Source organism: Tupaia chinensis, unplaced genomic scaffold (genome assembly GCF_000334495.1).
Source record: "Tupaia chinensis unplaced genomic scaffold, TupChi_1.0 Scaffold000255_1, whole genome shotgun sequence".
In the NCBI taxonomy this organism is placed as follows: domain Eukaryota; kingdom Metazoa; phylum Chordata; class Mammalia; order Scandentia; family Tupaiidae; genus Tupaia; species Tupaia belangeri.
Genome location: NW_006159735.1, coordinates 798,634 through 819,334, shown reverse-complemented (window position 1 = coordinate 819,334; position 20,701 = coordinate 798,634). Strand labels below are relative to the sequence as shown.

The 20,701-nt window shown below is 43.7% G+C and overlaps 2 protein-coding genes across 16 annotated transcripts in view; one reads left to right on the top strand and one right to left on the bottom strand.

Moving 5' to 3' along the window:
• SRPK2 (SRSF protein kinase 2) overlaps positions 1 to 11,789 on the top strand; it is a 295,143-nt gene extending 283,354 nt beyond the window's left edge. For 8 of the 9 annotated variants that reach the window (XM_027772121.1, XM_027772123.1, XM_027772124.1 and 5 more), the window contains one exon: positions 10,139 to 10,323. In XM_027772121.1, the coding sequence (XP_027627922.1) occupies positions 10,139 to 10,323 (185 nt within the window). Of the gene's footprint in view, positions 1 to 10,138 lie in introns of all 9 variants that reach the window. The other variant, XM_006149154.3, reaches the window with a different exon arrangement.
• Positions 11,790 to 14,855: 3,066 nt separating this feature from the next.
• The window catches only part of KMT2E (lysine methyltransferase 2E (inactive)), a 111,555-nt gene continuing 105,709 nt past the window's right edge, over positions 14,856 to 20,701 (bottom strand). For 6 of the 7 annotated variants that reach the window (XM_027772118.1, XM_006149150.2, XM_027772117.1 and 3 more), the window contains 5 exons: positions 19,480 to 19,769; positions 18,640 to 18,728; positions 18,408 to 18,533; positions 18,132 to 18,229; positions 14,856 to 17,094 (listed from right to left, as the gene is read on the bottom strand). In XM_027772118.1, coding sequence (XP_027627919.1) covers positions 15,601 to 17,094; positions 18,132 to 18,229; positions 18,408 to 18,533; positions 18,640 to 18,728; positions 19,480 to 19,769 — 2,097 coding nt within the window. In that variant the 3' untranslated portion in view covers positions 14,856 to 15,600. The remainder of the gene's footprint in view (positions 17,095 to 18,131; positions 18,230 to 18,407; positions 18,534 to 18,639; positions 18,729 to 19,479; positions 19,770 to 20,701) is intronic. The other variant, XM_014588038.1, reaches the window with a different exon arrangement.

The following is a 20,701-nucleotide window of genomic DNA, read 5'->3' as shown; positions in this document are numbered from 1 at the left end:
AGCCTGAGACCCTAGGATTGACCACACTGAAGATGGTGGTTTCCTGCCCCATTTCCTCTGGGCACATTGACCATACCACTCAGGTTTTCATTATTTTTCCTTTTTTAGGCTTATGAGAGGAAAATACATTGTCAAGAAAAACCATTAGGCAGTCTGTGTTAATTTTTGATTCTTAGAAACCAGTCCCTGAGTCTGGGTCACGTGAGCCAGGTACAGAGGCCCCCCCTGCACACACAGACTGCTGCACAGGCCAGCCGGGAAGAGGGCAGTCAGGTGGCCTTGCTGTTAGACCGCGTCTGACGAAAGAGCTGGAGGGTAAGCCTGCTGTGGGAGCGCGGCACGTGTGCAGCCTCTGCCTTGGCGATTCCTCCTGTCGCTGGGATCATTTTGGGGGGTGGTGGCGGCAGTGGTGGCGTGGAAGGGCATGAACGATGCCTGTGGCTCAGTACTAGCTGCCACCATGAAGGCACAGTTATGAACAGGACAATACTGTAAGCTGTAAGCTTCTGGATTTGGGGATAGCAATATTACCGAGAGAGCAGACTTTGCCCTGGGAATCTTCCAGAAAATCTTCTGTGAGGACAAGAAGTGCTCTGGGTGCTCGTAGTCTGTCAGTCAGTGTGGTTGGGGACTTGGGTTTATGTTAGTGGAGGCAGCCTGCTCTGTTTCAGGCAGTTTGCAGGGCCTGTGGGAGGAAGCCTGGCCCCGGGGATGTGCTTGGAAGCGGATTTGTCGGGAACCCTGACCACAGTCCTCGCTAGGTCAGGTGGGACGTGGGCCAGCAGTCGAGACACTAGCCTGGTCTGTCATGGGAATAGAGCTTCGCTGACCTGACAGTGCTCTAGTGGACAAGGTAGTGTCCCCAAGAGGCGCTGGACCCTCTCATGGGACTCAGCAGCCAGGTAGGCAGATGAGTGGACTCTGGCTCCAGGCTGGGAGGCCTGGTTCCCCACGGGCCTCTGGCTAGTGAGGGACCGTCAGGAAGACACAGGGATGAAGGCGTTCCCCAGCAGCCAGGAGCCGTGTAGTGACGGCTCTGCCTTCTCTTCGTCCTTTGTCTGTTGGCTCGGAGGAGCTGGGACCCCATTCCCAGTTGGAAAGAGGAACACAAGGAGGGGCTGAGTGGTGAGAAAAGGCAGTTACATGAGCACTCAAAGGTGCCTCTCCAGTGGGCCTGTGGCCAGGGAGCTGCTCGTGGAGGGGCTGCCCTGCGGCTCGGAGAGCACCTCCACGTGCCCGCCAGCCCCGGCGACCGGCAGTGCCTGGCGAACCGTGTCTGGTGGGTGGCCTCGGTGGGAGGGGCCTGCCCTCAGCACCCTCGTCCCGGGACAGCCTGAGCTGTGCGTCTGCAGATGCCCTCCCTCCCACCGTGCGAGCTCCAGCACCCGTGTGCTCGGCCGGGTGGCTTCCTCACCATGGACCGGGGGTTGGGGGGCTCGGTGTTGCCGTGGTTACTGGAGTCCTCTTTTCCCGCCTTCGGATATCAGGGTGAGCAAACTTGGGATTAGCCAAGAAATCCCCTAAAATGACTGGGAATTGGTTCTGTTCTGATGATTGTTTGTTTATACTGGCTGTGAAGAGCCGGTGGAATTTGGGATTTTTCTAGAAATTACAGGAATAACCCTGTGAGCAGTGAGGGCCTGTCATGAAAATAGATTTCACCATGTCCCATAGGGTGAGGGAATGAATTGCTACACAAAAGATGCGTCATGGCCTGTCCCTCCTGAGTGAGGTGGGAATGTACGTTTTGAAAATAACTGACTCTTAAAGTGTATTCATTTATATTTTTCCCCTAAAATACCTTTGTGCCAGAACCGCTAGAAAGAAAAGTAGAATTTAAAACTGCTGTTCACTTGCCACGTCCCACATGGACGCCGTTAGGGACCGAGGGATTTCACAGGCGCCGCCTGTCCTCTGTCCTCGTAAGTGAGCTTTTCATCCCCCAGGAGACCAGAGAGGAAGCATGGGGGCTGGGTGCTCAAGCTCCCAGGTGGCATCTTCCCTTCTCACCTCTGTCTCAGGAAGTAACCGTCATTGCCAGCTTGAGTCATTCCTTGACCAGGAAGTTAAAAATTGTGCTGGATCTTTAGGCAGGGAATGTAGAATAGTTACTGCATTCATCCTATTCTGGTTAATTCTGGGCTATTCCTTTGTGTGGACATCAGCCACCAAAGGCCACTAGGAACCCAGTGTAGAGAGGTGACCCAGTAATGAGTACTTCCGTGGATTTTGTTCTTGTCCGTGTCCCAGAAGCAGGTGCTTCCCCAGACAGTCCCAGTCCTCAGGTGATGGTGAGACTGCAGCCAAGGGCAGACATCTTCTCGACCTATCTGTAGCTATCACTTAGTGAGAGTTGCTGTGATGAGAATGGAGATATCAAAGGAAACAGTTTAGGTTTGATGTTGGGTTTTTTCCCAAATGAAGGCATGAAGTGGTTGGGAATGGTCACATGTATTGTGTGCATCACAGACTACAGACCTTCTTTTTTTTCTTTCCTTTTAGTGAAAGAGAGGGAGAGATGAACACCCTCATGGGCTCTGGTCATACCCCCAGTCCTCCAGCCTAGCAGATCTCAGACACTTGCACCATGCCCAGCCTGTTCAGGCTGACTGGGCCTGGGATTTGAACCAAGGCCATATGGGGTTTGGACCTCCCGAGCAGTGCATTGGTACTGTACCACAGAGCCAGCCCAGGGCTTTCTTATATGCAGCGGAAGTTTCAAAAGTGCAGTCTGCAAGAAGCTTCTCTGTGGTGTGATAATGCCCGTGTTCCCTTTGTGTCAGGGACAGCAGCAGGTGGGGGCTAGAATAGTGGCGGGACAGTACAGGGGACGCCAAGAACGGAGAGCTGAGTTGCAGAAATATGTCTTAGCCTGTTTTCCGTTGCTAAAACAGAATACCTCCTCCTGCATAGTTTGTAAAGGGAAGAGGTTTGTTTTTGACTCCTAGTTCTGGAAGCTAAGAAGATCTGGCTGCCTCATCTGGTTGGCTTCTGGTGAGGCCCTGTGCAGGGGCAAAATATGGCGGGGAAGGGGACACATGTGAGAGCAAGAGGCAGCCTCTCTTTAGAACAGCCTTCTCAGGCGAGAACTGTTATAACTCAGGGTCCAGACTATTCTCAGGAAAACTGCTTAATGCAGCACCTCCCAACACTCTTCACTTTGGCAAATTTCAGCATGAGTTTTGGCAAGGACAGACCTCTTCCAAACCATAGCAGATGCTATATTTTGTAATTTATTTTTATTTTTATACTTTCTTTCTTTCTTTCTTTCTTTCTTTTTTTAGTTTTTGCTATAAGGCATGTGGTAGGGGGAGGGGAGGAGTGAGAAATCCATCTCCCCTGGGAGACAGCCACAGTCTCTTCTCCATTCTCCTCTTGGGATTTTGGGCGCACACACACCTGGCACTATTTTCTTTTTTTAAAGATTTTTGCTGTAGGTGTGTGTGTTCAACAGAGACAGAAAGCGAGAAATCACCCCCGGGGGGCTGGTCATGCCAGAATCCCTTCTTCTCTAGTCACCTCTCGGGATTTGGGGGCACGGACGCACATGTGCCAGGCATCTGTGAGTTTTAAGCCACCAGGTCCAGGATTCGATCTTCAGTCGACTACATGGGAATCTAGTGACCTAACCACTGCTGGTTCCCTGGAATGATTTTTCAAGCCACCAGGTCCAGGATGGGAGCCACATAGCCAGCCGTGTGGCATCCATGCCATGATCTCCATGTCACCTTCTGACCCCTGTGTTTCATATTCTTAATATTTCATATTTCATATTTGAGCTGCAACTTGGTAGAGCACTTTTTTCATTCTCACAAGTAAATTACTTAGGGCCATAGATTCTTTTTTTTCTTTCTTTTTTTGAAGGTTTTTGCTATAGGGCGTGTGTGCACTTGCCAGACAGAGAGAGAGAGAGAGACAGGAAGCGAGAAATCACCCCCCAGGGGGATGGCCACGCCACAATCCCTTCTCCTCCATTCTCCTCTCTGGATCTTGGGCATGCACGCACATGCGCCTGGCATAAGTTTAAGCCACCAGGTCCGGGACTTGAACCACATCGACTATGTGGGAGGCCAGTGACATAGCCACTACACCAACTGCTGGTTCCAGATTCTCTTATTTCTGGGTAGCAAAGCTCTTGTGTGGACATTTAACCTGCACAGGCTGGACATTGTCCTTGCCCCTGCTTGATTTTTTGGGCCACAAATTTTTAAAATTCTCACATCACTGCAGTTTTATAACTGATAGATAAATTAAATGCCAAGTGTGGGTATCACTGCAGAACAACTTACGAACCTGCGGATGCCTTTGAGGGCCTGTGTTGCCCTTGGCAACGTTGGAAAGGAAGGACACAGGCCTCTCGAGCCTTGTCTGACACTGAGATGGATCTCAGGCCTCCGTGTGAGCTTGACTCATGGCAGAAGTGAGTAAGAAAGTTTCCTTGTACTAGTTAGTGAGTCTCAATACTTTGGTTTGCTTTGCTATAGGGTGTGTGCTCATCAGAGTGAGGGTAAGTGAGAAATCACCTGCCAGAGGGATGGTCATGCCACAGTCCCTTCTCCTGCATTCTCCTCTTGGGATTTTGGGCACGTATGCACACATGCCCCATGTGATTTTCAAACTGCTAGGTCTGGGACTTGAACCATGCCTTCACCTATGTAGGATCTAGTTGCCTTAACCACCATGCCCCTCAAATCTTTTAAAACATCAGCTACTTGAACCACAATATCTTCTTTTTAAAAAAAATTTAATGTTTATTATTATTATTACTATTATTATTATTTAATTCGATCAGAGAGAGACACAGAGACAGAAAGTGAGAAAGTAAGCCGCCAGGTCCAAGACTTGAACCACCGTTGGCAGTGTGGAAGTCCATTGCCTTAACCACCATGTCACCTGCTAGCCCCACCACAGTATCTTCTTAAAACAGTAGTTCTAAGTTGTTAGAAGTCTTTCTTCCCTTCTCTGTGATGAGACTTCAATGACCAGCTCTCTGAGAGCACAGACTTGGTTGGTCTGGTTGCCGCCCGAATCCTCTGTACCTGGGTGGTGGCTGCGGAGAGTAGGGGCAGCAGATGTGGATTTTTTAAGTTTAAAAGCATTAACCTGTATCTGGCGTGCATTGTGGACAGATGCCCTTGTGAACTGGAAGCAGGGTGACCATGTGCCTGGCTGGTCGAGGGAAGAGCCTGCTGTCCTGTCTGCACTCACACTCTAGCCCTGTCTGGAGGCTGCATGACAAAGCCCTCCCCTCCACTAGAATTGTAAGGAAAGACAGGAGGCCGTGTCGACGAAGCTTCATGTCCCAAAGATGGAGTGTATGACACAAAACTTACAGCAAAGACACTTTGTAGAATAACCACGACCACATAGCTGAGCATAGATTTTTACTGTTAAACAATTTGGTTTTAAATTTGAGTATATCATGCAAAAGCATTGGAATGATTATTTTAACAGGTTTCCATTATAGGTCCTCCCACTTATTCCTATTGTTTACCTTGAGTTAGTAATTAATGAATGTTTGTTTTTAATGTACAGCATTGGGACTTATTTATTTACTTAGTTTATTACAGAGCACGTGTGTTCACTGCAGAGACACAGAGTGAGGAAAGTGAGAAAGCACCTTCCAAGGGGGTTGGCCATGCTACAGTCCACTCTTCTCCATTCTCCTCTCAGGATTGTGTGCACACATGCACATGGGCCAGGCGTGTTTTTCAAGCTGTGCTAGGTCCTGGACTCGGGTGGCCCTGTAGGGTCCAATTGCCTTAACCACCACACCACCTGCTGGCCCTCCACCCTTTAAAAAGTGTACAGCTAAGGGACCAGCAAATGGCGTAAGGGTTATGTCACTGGACTCCCACGTAGTTGACCACAGTTCAAGGTCCAAACCTGGTGGCTTAAAATTCATGCAGGACCTGTGTGCATGTGTGCCCAAGATCCCAAGAGAATGGAGGAGAAGGAATTACGGTGTGGCCATTCCCCTGGGGGCGGTGATTTCTTACTTTTTGTCTCTGTCACTCTGGTGAGTGCATGCACCCTATAAATTGTCTCTAAGAAAAGTGTACAGCTGAATAGTTTCTAGTATGTTCACAGTTGTGCAACTGTCCCCCCTAGTTTAGAACATTTTCATGACCTCAGAAGGAAAGCCTGTGCCCATTAGTAGTCACTGTCTTTCCTCTCTACCCCAGACCACAGCCACCACCAGTCTATCCCTTCCCCTCCACCCCAGGCCCCAGAAATCACCAGTCTGCTTTTGGTCTCTGCAGATTCACCTCTTCTGGACAGGTCTTAGAAATGAGATCGGACAGCATGTGGCCTTTGGTGCCTGACTTCATCCACTTGGCCTGATATTTTCAGGCTTGTCCATGCGGTGTATGAGACGGTGCTCCGCTCTGTGTGCGCGTATAGACCTTTTCCAGCTGCCCACTCACGCGATGCTGGACGCTTGGCCTATTTCTCCTTTTTGCCTGTTAGCAGTGATGCTGTTAGGATCGTTCACAGCCTAGTTTTTGTGTGACTGTATGTTTTCATTTCTCTTGAATGCGTATGTGGGATCAAGTACAAGTTTTTTATTTTGATGAAATATTTTGTGACTATATCAAGTTAAATGAATATAGGGTTGTTGGGAAAGTCATGATGCATAGAAAAACATAAAAAAAAGTCATGAGTTTCCTGACGATCTAATAATTATTTAAAAAATATTTTTTTACTCTATGATTTTATTTTTTAAGTTGTAGACTGGGGGCTTTATTTCTTATGTGTCACGTGCAGAGCTGGAGCTGTGCTTGTACTCAAGGCCCCCGCTGAGCCAAAGAGCCTATTCTTGACATTCTGCTGGTGTTAGATACGGAGCGGGGGCCTTAGGTCTGTGTTTAACCTTATCAGCCGTTTACAGGACAGCTTTTCCAAACTGAGCGTAACAGTACGTTCATATAATCGTAGGGCCTAGGTGAGTTTATTTTCCTGCTTGACTTGACATTATAGAGTTATCCCACATAACCACATAATCTACACACCTGCTCCTTTTGGAGGCGTTCAGTGTTCTGTTACACTGTAGTCCTGCCGTATATGCGGGACCTGTAGGTGTTCAGGACTGTCTTGCATATTTTGCTGTTACAGACTGCATCATTGCAAATTCACTTTTGTGTGGGATTACCTCATCAAAGGTATCTTAGATTTTCTTTTTTGAGAACTTTTGTTTTTAACTTGCCAGAGGGCACAGGCACTGGCTAGAGAGTGAGTGAGCGAGCAAGACCGTGTGCGAAAGAGAGCGCATGAGAAAGTACCCCCACGGGGGATGGTCACACCCGCAGTCACGTCTCCTTCATTTCTCCCCCGTCTTGGGATTTGGGGCATGCATTCATACGCCAGGCCTGCTGTGCTTCTCAGGCTGCCGGGTGCAGGACTTGAGCCATACAGTCAGCCACATGGGATCCAGCTGTTTTAACCACCCATGGGCTGACCCAAGTATATTAGATATTTTAGGCTGTTCTTTGCAGATATTTTTATCAGTTTATAGTGTTGCTACTGGCGTATGAATAAGTTTTTCATAGCCTTTCTGCGCTCAGTTGTTGGCGTCACTGTTATGCAATGGCTGAGGCCTCTGTGAAGGTAAATCTTATCTTTCTGTTGAAGACTGTATTTCATTTGATGCCTGTTGATGGGTCTTAGTTTGAAAACTGGCATCCCAAGAGATAAGTTCCTTTGCTGTTCTGAACAGATACTGCTTTTCAGAAGTTAACATTCACTGGCAAGCCTTGAGACCATTTATTCCAAGACAGGATACAGGAATGTCAAGGAAGTCTCTTCTCTTCTCAGAAAACTCATCTGACCACATCGTGTGTGAGCCCTTAGTTTGCTCTAATGGTTGCTTGGGTCAGACCAGCAGTCGCTCTGTCAGTGTAGTCGTGTCACAGAGAGTGTGGAAAGTACAGGAAGCAGCCTCAGCAATGAAGCTGGTGTCTCGAGCCCTGGCTCTCCATGTGCATGGGTGTTTCTAACATCAGTCTTGTGGTGACCTTAGAAGAGAGGCCTGACTGTTTTTACGTCCTGCTGTTGTGCCGTAGGAGTTCCCCATGTTGCTTAGTAACACTGGACCGTACTCATCAGGTGGGCAGGCCTCGGTGGGCTTTTTCAGTCTCCATCCTTCTTTTCTTGCACATTTGTAATTTCATGACTGTTTACCACTTTGCATTGAATATATTTTGGGGTAAGGTGTAGGGGAGTGCCAGGGTCTATTTCCTGGGGCTGGATTCCTAGAACTGGAATGTCCGGGTTAGAGGCCCAAGTCTTCACTGATTGTCCAGACTTCCGATTCCTTCCACAAGAGGTCCCTGTTTCCCTCTTGAGATTCCAGCCCAGAAAGATGCCGAACTGCAGCCCACACCTCCCAGTGCTGCTGGGAGGTGACATCACTCTTCAGCCTCTTCAACAAGAAAACTCCTTAGCGTCTGTCCCCAGCACCCTGCATACTGCATGATGGCGGCGCTGTCCACATACCGATCCATACAAACGCAGACCGAAAAAGCACAGCTCACCCTTGAACATACAGTACAGTTCAGTAGATCCCTTAAATGGGTTTTCTTTTTCTTATGATTTTCTTAACATTTTCTTTTCTCTGACATACTTTATTACAAGAATATGGCGTATAATAATACATATATAAAACCCATGTTAATTAACTGTTATGTCATCAGTATTTTCCAGTCAGTGGCAGGCTATTAATAGTTGAGTTTGGGGAGAGTCAAAAGTTAGATTTTTGGTTGCACCGGGCTCAGCACCCGTCAGCCCCATGTTGTTCAAGGGCCAAATGCATAAACATAAAGGAAGAGCCACTGTTGGGTAGGGCTGTGGGTTATTTCTCCTCTAGTTGTATAATTTTGTTCTTTTATTTTCATTATGGTTTAAAAAATGAAGAGGGTGTGTCTTCACTGACGTGAATCGGGGGCGGAGCAGACCAGGTCTCCTCAAAGAACTTTGCGTGCACAGTGCGGACTTTCTCCTGCCGCAGGGTGTGGAAAGAACGCATTTACCCCACTGGAAGGGAGGGAGGAAGCAGTCCTTGCTAGAAGCGACCTGCTCAGGGACTTGAGTGCTACCCCTGCCCCAGACCTAGGCCCTGAGATTACAGGACAGTGATGCCAGGGCCTGGGTGTGGGCAGAGTGGCCTCTGCTGCAGGAGCGTCTCTGGGGGTCTGAGAAACCCAAGAAACCTCGCTATGGGTTGGGTGGGATGTCCTGTGAAATTTTTGATCAGGTAGAGAAAATGCGTTAGTCGTAATGAAAGTTATACTGACCTTTTGGTAGTTTGACTTAAAAAATGTAATTTTTTTCCTGTTATTAAGAAGGCCATTTACTAGCTTGGTGATCGTATTGCGGTGTCAGCCAGAGCTGCCCATAACGCACACTTAGGTGTAGCGCACATTTTGAAAAATGTAGTTCCGAGTTTACAAAGTGCCATCTCAGAACCGGGTGTCACAGCCGACGTGTAGGCGTGAGTGCTGTTCCATCCGGTGGCCTGTAGAGCTGCACGGTCTCGTACAGTAGCTGCTCACTGCTGTGGCTGTTTAAATGTAGACAGATTAGAATGAAAAGTTGAGTTGTTCATTGCCACAGGCCACATTGCAAGTGGCTAGTAGCTGTCATAGTGGGCAGCACAGGGGTGAAGTATTTCTCTGCCATCACCGAAAGTTTTCTGAGCACTCTTCTAGAAGAGACTTGCTTGTGTCTGCCTGGCAGCGTGCAGAAATAGGGTATAAGGAGTGCAGGTGGTTTGTATCTTACAGCTTTTTCTAATAAGCACGTTTACAAGTTGGAAAAGATCCCAAGGTGGAGTGAGAATGCCTCTCTCGGCCTTTGGATGTGAAAACATTCTGGGCATGCTCAGCACCCCTCTGTGTGTCAAGAGACCTACACCTCATGTGACTGAACCCCGTTGACGTCCGCTGCGCTTCCTCAAACTAGGACATGGTCATGTGTACATTTAGTAACGATGCTTAGCTGGGAAGCGTGGGCCTCGGTGGTATTGGCCTGAAGCGAGGAGCAGGTAGGTTTTCTGCTTCATTGAAGAGAACCTGACTGGACCAACAGTGGGAAACGCAGACCTGGCACTTTCTTGACACGGCGTGTTTTTTCCCTGCAGGAGAACTGCGGCACATCACCAAGCTGAAGCCCTGGAGCCTCTTTGATGTACTTGTGGAAAAGTATGGCTGGCCCCATGAAGATGCTGCACAGTTTACAGATTTCCTGATCCCGATGTTAGAAATGGTTCCAGAAAAACGAGCCTCCGCTGGCGAATGCCTTCGGCATCCTTGGTTGAATTCGTAGCAAATTCTACAACAAATATAGCGTTCTGAGCTAGCAAATGTTTTCCAGTACATTGGACCTAAACGGTGACTCTCATTCTTTAACAGGATTACAAGTGAGCTGGCTTCATCCTCAGACCTTTATTTTGCTTTGAGGTACTGTTGTTTGACATTTTGCTTTTTGTGCACTGTGATCCTGGGGAAGGGTAGTCCTTTGTCTTCAGCTGAGTAGTTTACTGATCATTTTCTTCTGGAAACAATTACATGTCTCTAAGCATTGTTTCTTGTGTTGTGTGACATTCAAATGTCATTTTTTTGAACGAAAAATACTTTCCCCTTTGTGTTTTGGCAGGTTTTGTAATTATTTATGAAGAAATATTTTAGCTGAGTACTATATAATTTACAATCTTAAGAAATTATCAAGTTGGAACCAAGAAATAGCAAGGAAATGTACAATTTTATCTTCTGGCAAAGGGACATCATTCCTGTATTATAGTGTATGTAAATGCACCCTGTAAATGTTAATTTCCATTAAATATGGGATGGGGACTCAAATTTCAGAAAAGCTACCAAGACTTGAGTGCTTTGTAGCCTCCATTGCATGTGGCAGACTTGAGCTGCTCCTAGGAGTTGTGCAAACTTTTCATTCCATCACAGTCCTTTTTACATTGGGTTTGAAATAAAGTGGCTCTGGGTCCCAAGATGTCATTCCCTGTCTGGCACTTTAAAGGAAGACAAGACATGCTTCTCATTCTAAAATAGGCGTTCTCATCTAGCAGTTCCATTCGTATTTTTGCATATTTTTGAAAGTACAAGAAAAAGAGCGGGTTCCCTTCAAAAAATGTGATGGCCCAGTACTCTGTGGTGTTGCCTCCTCCAAGCACTGTAAGTTAAAACTCTACGTAGATTAAATTGGACAAGAGAAACATGCTCGGTGTATGGAATGAAATATATTTTTTGGAAAAGCATGATCGTGTTTGTCTAATAAAACCCAAGGTATGGTATGTCCAGTTTGCAGTGCAATGGGCAGAATGCTCTTCACAGCTCAAGGTAACAGTGATTACATTCATTCCACAGGCAGCTGTATGTGTCGCAACAACGAACTTTATAGCTTTTTCATTGTCTTTCCATGCACTGAAGTTGAGAAAATGATTTTCCCTTTACAGGTTGCACACAGTTTTGTTCATGCATTTCCTTCGGATTAATTGTAGATTCCAGGACACAAACCATAGTAGGCAATACAATTTTAGAATGTAATATACAGAGGTATATTTAGCCTCTTTTAGAAGTCAGTGGATTGAATGTCTTTTTATTTTAAATTTTACATTCATTAAGGTGCCTCATTTTTCTTGACTTTGTCCATTAACATTTATCCATATGCCTTTGCAATAACTAGATTGTGAAAAGCTAACAAGTGTTGTAACAATAACCTATTGTTTGAGGTGCTTGCAGTTGTCTTAAAAATTAAAGTGTTTTGGTTTTTTTCCAGATATTGCCTTGGTCATTGCCCTGTATTTGAAGTGATAGAATCAACCGACATTTGCTCTCAGTCTAGCGTCACAAAAACTGAAGGAAATACCAACAGTCTTGTTGCAGCAGATGTGATTATAGAACGTGTGTTAAGGCTTATTGGAAGGAAATCATTTATTATTTTTTAAGGGTAGAAGAGATTTAGGAAAGATGCTACAGTATAGTTTCATTATCTAGTATTTCAGCGATCCCCTCTCATCCATGTTTTATCAAAACATACTACTTGCATTTTGTTTGAGTGTCACAGATTTTTTTTTGGAATAAGATTTGTTGTGAGGAAACGACACATAATCCATTTTGGAATGAACATTTTAACACCATGAGGTAGAATGGATCATTCATTTGTGAAATGTGCATGTTAATTTTTTTCTCCATTCTCCTCTCGGGATCTTGGGCACACACGCACATGCACCTACCTGGCTTGAGTTTAAGCCATCGGGTCCGGGACTCGAACCGCGGTCGGCTACATAGGAGTCCAGCGACATAGCCCTTACGCCAACTGCTGGTCCCACTTAATTTTTTTCTAATGGGCTAGGGCTAGGTGACCGTGTAGATTCTATGACAGTTGGTGGCCACAAGCAAGTGACGCTGTCCATAATTTCCATAGGAAACATTCTCACAAGAGCCAGAGTAGTACACTTATGTCTTTCCTAAGTCTTAAGAATTTTTCCCAGGGTGATAGCACATTTGAAAGGCATTTGTCTAATGCAGCTTTAGCTCATGTTGGAAAGTTATGTAGACTAATTATGAATATTGAAATATGTATCTCTTGTGATAAAAGAGCCTAACAAATTACAATGTAGAGAAAATTGTTAGAAGGGAACATACAATATGGATGTAAGGCTGCAAAAAGACATAAACTCTTCAGGTGAAAATTGACTGATGGGCTGCTGCTGCTTGTACCTGAACCATAAGTAACTAGTTGACAAGATAAAGGAAGCTTTCCTTACAATAGAGAACTTCAGTTTATTTCTGTAATTCAGATTAGTTCTTACACTATTATTCAGATTACTTCAATAAAATTTGGTAGAAGACAAGTATATGAGAGTGTACATCCTTCGTCAAGAATTATATGAGATTCTGCAGTTTAAAAAGCTTCTGCATACATTATTAGTGTAATAAGAAAATTTAAAACTACGAGGAATTAAAAGTGTGAAGAAGGATAGTTTGTGTAAAGAGATGAATATTGATAGTCCACGTGCTGGTTAACTTTATGATTCAAACTATTGGGATGAGTGATGTGAAGCCATTTTTTCTCAGACAAATGTTTCTTGAGAAATTCAAGTAGAATTTTGTTTGACAAGTCAAGGAAGAGACTTGTCCTTCTAAACATGATGCTGGTTAGGATTAAGCCTGCCCTAAATGAGCTGTGTTAGTGCACAGTCATTTGCTGATTGTCAGACGGAAATGGAAATTAAAACTATAAACTGATTGTAATTACTACCAAACCTCATTCAGTTATTTAAGTTTGTTTACTTCTTTCGTTGGTGTACCAAAATTGTGTAATATGACAAATTATGTCAAATAATTGGATGGTGAAAAATGTGTTGAGGGACCAGCAGTTAGCATAATGGCTATGTTGTTGGACTCCCATGTAGTCGACTGCGATTCGAGTCCTGGACCCGGTGGCTTAAACTCAATGCTGGGTGCGTGTGCGTGCGTGCCCAAGATCCTGAGAGAATGGAGAAGGGATTGTGGCATGGCCACCCCCCCTCGGGGAGGTGATTTCTTGCTTTCTGGCGAGCGCACGCACCCTATAGCAAAAACCTCTCAAAAAAAAAAAAACAAACTGTGTTGATAAACAGCCATTACTATTAGGTATACTTAATTCATCTTTTTGAGAAGCAGAAGACCAAGGCTGGGAATTTTTTGTTTTTCCAAAAATCATATCTAGCATTTCATATTTCAGCAATAACATGTTCTCTTGATTGGCTGCTTTCACACTTCACTTGAGAGATTTAAAGAACCTTATTTCCCATAACATTTTAAAAACTATAGTTAAATATTAAACGTTTAAGGTTTTCAAGTAATTCTGATTAGTCAATACGGCATTTCAGGTCAGATTCTGAAATGTTTAGCTATTCCTGTGTTAGGCCACCTAACCATATTTTCAAACAAACAGTTGTTATCAACTACAATCCCTAAGTGTACCATGTGTACTGCATCAGTGGTCTAGATTCATTTTGTGTGAAGTCACATACTGGAGATGGGCGCATGTGCGTGCATGCCCAAGGTCCTGAGAGGAGAAAGGAGGAGAAGGGATTGTGGCGTGGCCACCCCCCCTCGGGGAGGTGATTTCTTGCTTTCTGGCGAGCGCACGCACCCTATAGCAAAAACCTCTCAAAAAAAAAAAAACAAACTGTGTTGATAAACAGCCATTACTATTAGGTATACTTAATTCATCTTTTTGAGAAGCAGAAGACCAAGGCTGGGAATTTTTTGTTTTTCCAAAAATCATATCTAGCATTTCATATTTCAGCAATAACATGTTCTCTTGATTGGCTGCTTTCACACTTCACTTGAGAGATTTAAAGAACCTTATTTCCCATAACATTTTAAAAACTATAGTTAAATATTAAACGTTTAAGGTTTTCAAGTAATTCTGATTAGTCAATACGGCATTTCAGGTCAGATTCTGAAATGTTTAGCTATTCCTGTGTTAGGCCACCTAACCATATTTTCAAACAAACAGTTGTTATCAACTACAATCCCTAAGTGTACCATGTGTACTGCATCAGTGGTCTAGATTCATTTTGTGTGAAGTCACATACTGGAGAAAAATTTACATAGCATGGCTACTTAAGTTGTTTCCTGTCGTTCTTGCTCCTGCAAAAATGGTAAGTAGGAACCATTACCGGAACAATCCCTCACTGCTTCCTGATGCTGCCATGTAACTGAGGTATAATAGTTGCTGAAGAAAACTGAAGGCCTCTTACAAATTATATTTGAGAACTGTAACACTGGTTATTTAAAACAAAAAACCCCACTTAAGCAGATCCCAGTTTTAGAAGTTGTACAGGACAATTTGGTAAAACTGACATAATTGTGATTTATTAACATGAATTAAAATGCCCAACCAGTGCTTCAATGTGACAGTATATTTAAAATAAAAAAGAAATGAAAGGTCATATACTGTACTACTTTCACAAAGATCACACAGTTTTGCAAAAGACTTGTCATATGTACAATGGTATATATCAAATGAGAAAAGCTGTAAGCAATTATATACGCAAAAGAAATGCAGTATTTACAGTTTGTCGGGAGACATTAGAAATCATCTATACATTAAATTACATTTTGCTTGCAAGAAACCGATAAAACAAAATGAGTTATGTCCACATCAAACTATAAAAATCTGTATTGCATTTTTATACCTATGATGCACTCACAGAACTGACAGGAAATTAAAAAATGAAATCCTCATAGTGCCATTACTTAGCTGTATACTTAATGCATATGTATAAAATAATATAGAAAACATTCACTAAATGAATTTAACTGGAACAATAAAATGTAAAGCTCATTTAGCATCAACTCTGCGAGAAAACAGCTGGAATGTTCACTTACAAAATAAAGATACCTAATACTGGCTTAACAGCACATTTTTAAGGAATTTTAAAAAGCAAAAATGGGTAAAATACAATGAAAAGAGCACTGGTGTTTTTTTATACAAAGTTTCATGTACAAGCTTTAAAAAGTACCTTAATAGGTACATATGAAATATACAGTTTATTTTACAGAACATTTAAAAAATGTTTTGGAGTCCATTTTAATGCCACCCTGAACCATGGTAGTTGTTCTGAAATGTTGGTGGCACCTGTGCTCTGTGAATTGGAATCTGTCCAGGCACTGGAGATGCCTGCTGAGGTCCTTGGACCCCATGTGGCAGGGCCACAGAGCCAGGATGAGGACAGAACCCTGAAGCAGTAGGTGTTGGAATACTGTTTGGTCCTTGGGGCTGGAGATGAGGACCTGCAACTGGCAATGGACAGTGTGGCCCTGTTCCAGAAGGCTGGTGTTGGGGTCCCGGTCCCAAAGTAGTATGATGTGCAGCTTGTGAGGGGTACGGTGGTACAGCTGGATGAGCACTTGAAGGAAAAAGTGGAGGTCCTTGATGAGCTGGATGGTGTAAGGCTTGACCTGATGTGGTGTGATGCCCAGAAGCCAAAACACTGGAAGGCGGAGGTGGAGGAGGAGGTGGGGGTGCTGAATTTACAACATGCTGGTGTTGTGCTTGTAGACCTTGGAGTCCTGTGGAAGGATGGGGCGGTGGATGGTGATGAGGGGCAGGACCAGGAGGTGGAGGGGGTGGTGGTAAATGGTGTCCAGCAGTTTGAGAATGAATATGCGACCCGGGGGTGACAGCATGAACAGGCCCTACTACATGTGCTACTGAGTGTTGCTGATGGGAATTCGGCTGTTGTACGAGGTGTGGTGCTGGAGCAGGGGGTGGCGGAGGAGGGGGCGGGACCACAGCGGCCGAAGTTTGATGGTGAATGGTAGGGTTCTGAGAGGGCAAAAAATGCCCCGGAGTAACATGGTGCCCCGGAACTGTCTGCTGGCTTGTGGTGCCAGGAAGTGCTTGATTTGGTCCTGATGTAAACACAGTTTGTTGGGAAAGACTACCTTTGAGCTGATTATAATTCTGAAAGTTTGCAGAGGGCTGCTGGTTTTGATAATAGGATGAAGAAGGCGGCGGCGGGGGTGGAGGGGGTGGTGCCGGGCTGTTCAGACTCTGTGGGTTAAACTGACTGTATGTTGAAGATTGTCCTGAGGATGTCTGTGTAAATAACGCTCCGGAAGTTGCCTGCTGAGTAGTGGCTTGAAGGTTCTGTGCTGCCGGATAAAAATTTCTCTGAGGCTCTCGCTGAGGTGTTCCAACTTGAGGTGACTGTGAGTGATGCGGCCTGTAGGGAGATCCTAACTGCTGTGAAGGAGGCTTTGGTGAAAGATAACCATGCTGTACAGGTGTGTGAGGCGTAGACGACTTTGGGGGGTTTTCTATGTGAGGTGACGGAGGACAGTGCAACTTTGTTGGTGCAGAAGGCAGCTTTTGGGAAAGTTGCTCAGATGAACTGCGGATGTGTGGCTGAGGATGAGTCTTTGAAAGTGCTTGGGTGTTATTTGAGAGCTGTTTTTGCTGGAGCTCGGTTTTTAGGTGAACGCCATTCTCAGCTTCTGCTACAATAACTGCTGCCTCCCAGTGGGGATCTGTTTTTTTCCCATGTGGTTGAGTAGGAATCACAGGTCCCGGTGAACCAGACTATAAAAAGAAAACAAATCACATAAACATAGCATCATCTTATTATTGGTGTTTAATTTTTTTTTTTTTTTTTTTAAGTAGTAAGCTTGAAAGAGGCAAGAAATACAGGTTTGAGAAGTCAATTATAGGGGCCTTGGGATGTTGAAAGGTCCATTTTTTTGTTACTTCAAACAAGTTCTGTTAATGGACAGAATTCCCTGAACCAACTCTTACTTAGGAAGAGTCATTAAACTTACTCTGCCTTTTTCCCCCTTTTTTGAGCCTTATTTTAAAAGAACTATAGTAATCATAAGCACTCCATAAGCGTTAAGTCTGTAACTGAAATACCTACACCAAACTTAAGGATAAACTGGTTTGGGTAAATAAGTTCCTCTCAAACTATTTACTTTCCAGTGACATACATGCCACATAAGATTACCTTCATGTGCATGACACAGGATGGGGATAATACTTTTCAAAGAATGTTACCCTAACCTTTTGTTAACCTTTTGTTTTTGGCTGGTCAAGTATTTCCCAAAAAGATTAAGAATTTCCTCCACACCAGTGGAATGGACGTGGAACTTTGGCAGAAAATGAAAGCTATCAATGTGTGCTCAAAAACATGAATGGTGGCAAGCTGGTGGCATGGTGGTGAAGGTGGCAGGGTCCCACATGGCCAGTTTCACAGTTTGAGTCCCAGACCAGGTAGGACTGGGCACATGGACATGTGTGCCCAAAATCCCAAGAGGGAAATGGCAGAGAAGGTGGTGTACATGGACCACCTCTCTGGGGAGTGATTTCTCACTCTGTCTCTCTCTCTCTCAACAAGTGCATGAGTCCTATAGTTAAAAAAAAAAAAAAAAAAGTAAATTTGGTCATGTAGTTTGCCACAGTTGAGTGTGAGAGAATAAGAAGTAAACATAACTGGGTTTGTTTGGCAGAAAAACTGTCCAGATATCACAAACTGATACCTTCATACAGCAGGAAAATAATCTCTGTTGACATACTACCATCATTTTTTCTGAAAGGCCGTGTTCAAAGGTCAATATTGTTATTACCTTGTTCATTTTAGAAGGGCTTTTAGAAGCATTTTGAGAAGAATCTGGGGATGGACATTCATTTGTAATTGTGGGTTCTGGATTTTCGGGATCAGGATCTGGAAAGCAGAAAAAACCTGTAGTAAGTGTAAGATTACATGATAAATACTACCTTTTATTAGCACCAAGAAACAATATACATTGCACTATTCAAACCGACTATAAAAAAGCTCTCTTTTTTCTGATTTAAGAAGGGGTTTTTAAACAATAATCATGACAGGTCATCTGCTTACTGACCTTCCATAAATTCACTGAATGAAGGGACTGGGCCCTTAGCTTGCAACTGGGGAATGTGATTTGAATGAGATGAAGGTGGAGACTGAACATGACTCGGTGAGCATGAGACACGAGGTGACTCTCCCCCTGGAGATGAAGCAGAGCAGACCCAGAGAACATTAGAGCTGTGAAGAATGAAGGTGCAGAGTGAGTAGTTGACGCCGGGTTCTGATGAAGGAACACGCTCACTTACCACTGTCTTTATCTTTTCGATGATCACTGAGAAGCAGAGCTCTCTGGTAACTCCTTTCTCTCACTTGTTCCACTGAAGTTGAAGCAGTCCTTTAAAATAAAACATATCTTCAGTTTCTAAGAAGCTACCTGAGCTAGATTATTCTTTGTCCCTTGATGATCAACTTGTCTTATCAGACCATGGGTTTTGCTCCACTGGGAAAAATACTATGGTGCCATTAAACTTTGAAAATAGCTAATCTTATTTTGTTAGCCACTCCCAAAACAGATTTTAATCCTCATTTGATCTAAGTACTTCATCATACTCGGTCTGTCTCCAGCAATTACTTGGTGAAAAGGAGCAAGCAGTTGAAGACAGGTTATTAACATTCAGAATGTCACTTCAGGTTACCAAAGGTACCAGAGTACACTTCTAGCAGACTGCCTTGTGTCAGGATTGAGGGGAAAGGAACCAAAAAGCAAACTGGCTGTTTTCCTTATGCTCTTTACTTAAGACCTGTCTTCTGTGTAGCTTCTTCTATTCCCACCAAAGAAACACTAAACCTGGTGGTTCTTTCAGAATATCTGCTATGAGTTGTAAAGAAACTACAAGTGGTTGACTGTGATAAAAGCTTTTTGGAAAGGAAAATCTGTGGAAAATGTGAATAAAATCCATGTAGTAAAAACAGTGGATCTTTAACCACACAGGCAAATATATAGCTGGTTTAAAATCCTATCAGCATAAAGGATCTTTCAAATTATGACAACAAACCACTATCTGCTTGACCTTGAGAGAACGGCTTATTTTGTTCATTAACAAAAGCATGTTCTTTCTAGAGTCCTCTACTCAAAGCAGACCTACCATTGAACCTCTGGCTCATTCTTCTCACTGGCAGCAGCTTCCTTAACAGGACAGTTATTGCTGGTTTCTTCAGATGCAGCATTATACACTGCAGCTGGTGCTGGTAAGGGCAGGCTAGCACTGCTTTCTACCTGCTCTCCATTTTCACTACTGTTGGCACACGCATCTCCATTGTTGTTGCTCAGGTTTCCACTTGCGTGAGGTGATACATTCACCAGTGCAAAGTTTTCTGTCTTAGAGCCACTTTTTCTAGCTTCACGTTGTCTCTTACGATATTCTAGTAGAGAAACCTTAGGCAAGAAAGATTAAAAGAAAGCAGATCTTTTATTCTTGCTTTATATGTCAGATCAAGAAATTCTTTTTTCTACAGAAAATTACTATATTTATGCTAGGAAAATTATATGTAATTGATTCTGAACAAATAATAATTAACAATTATCAAATGCCTACTATATGCCAGGCATTGTACTTAGATGATTTATATACATTATCTCATTTAATCCTCTCAACAACCCTATAAAATAGGTATCATCCCCATTTTACAGATGAGGAAATTGAGTAACTCACTCACTCAAGGTCACACAGCTGGTGAGTGTTGGAGCCGGGATTCGAACCTAGGTCTTACTTGAAAGCCCGTGCTCTTTCCACTATACTACATTGCTTCCCACAAAGTTGCCAACTGGATTCTGTTACAAAAATTAAAAGCACACATCACTAAAATTCTTGGACTTGCAAAGCAATAAGCCTGTTAACAAATTAAAATAAGTGTAGTTTCTCCCAGCCCTTTAAAATAAAGCATTCTAACTGTCTTAATATGTCTGCCAACCAAATAATAGTGGCAAATCAGGGAACTTGTTAATATATAATACTTATCTATCAGTGTAATACTTTCCAAAATCCTCTTACATCTGTGACCTAAATACTATAGATCGAATGGACAAGGAAAAAGACATTTCTATACAAGGTTGTTCTATGTAAAATAAGGGTAATAAAAAAACAAACATTACTGAACTCTTTCTGATTGGGGAGTGGTCATTTGTAGAAGTTACTTGTTTGGTGAGTAAGTCATTTTGAGGTTTCTGTCTCTGAAACCATGCTCCTTATAAGGTCTTCCTTATCACTAGAATATTTAACTTTGCTGTAAATACTTTCTACTTAAGTGAACATTATTTATAAATATTTTAAAACATACAAATAAATTTCAACCTGAATAAAGTAAGAA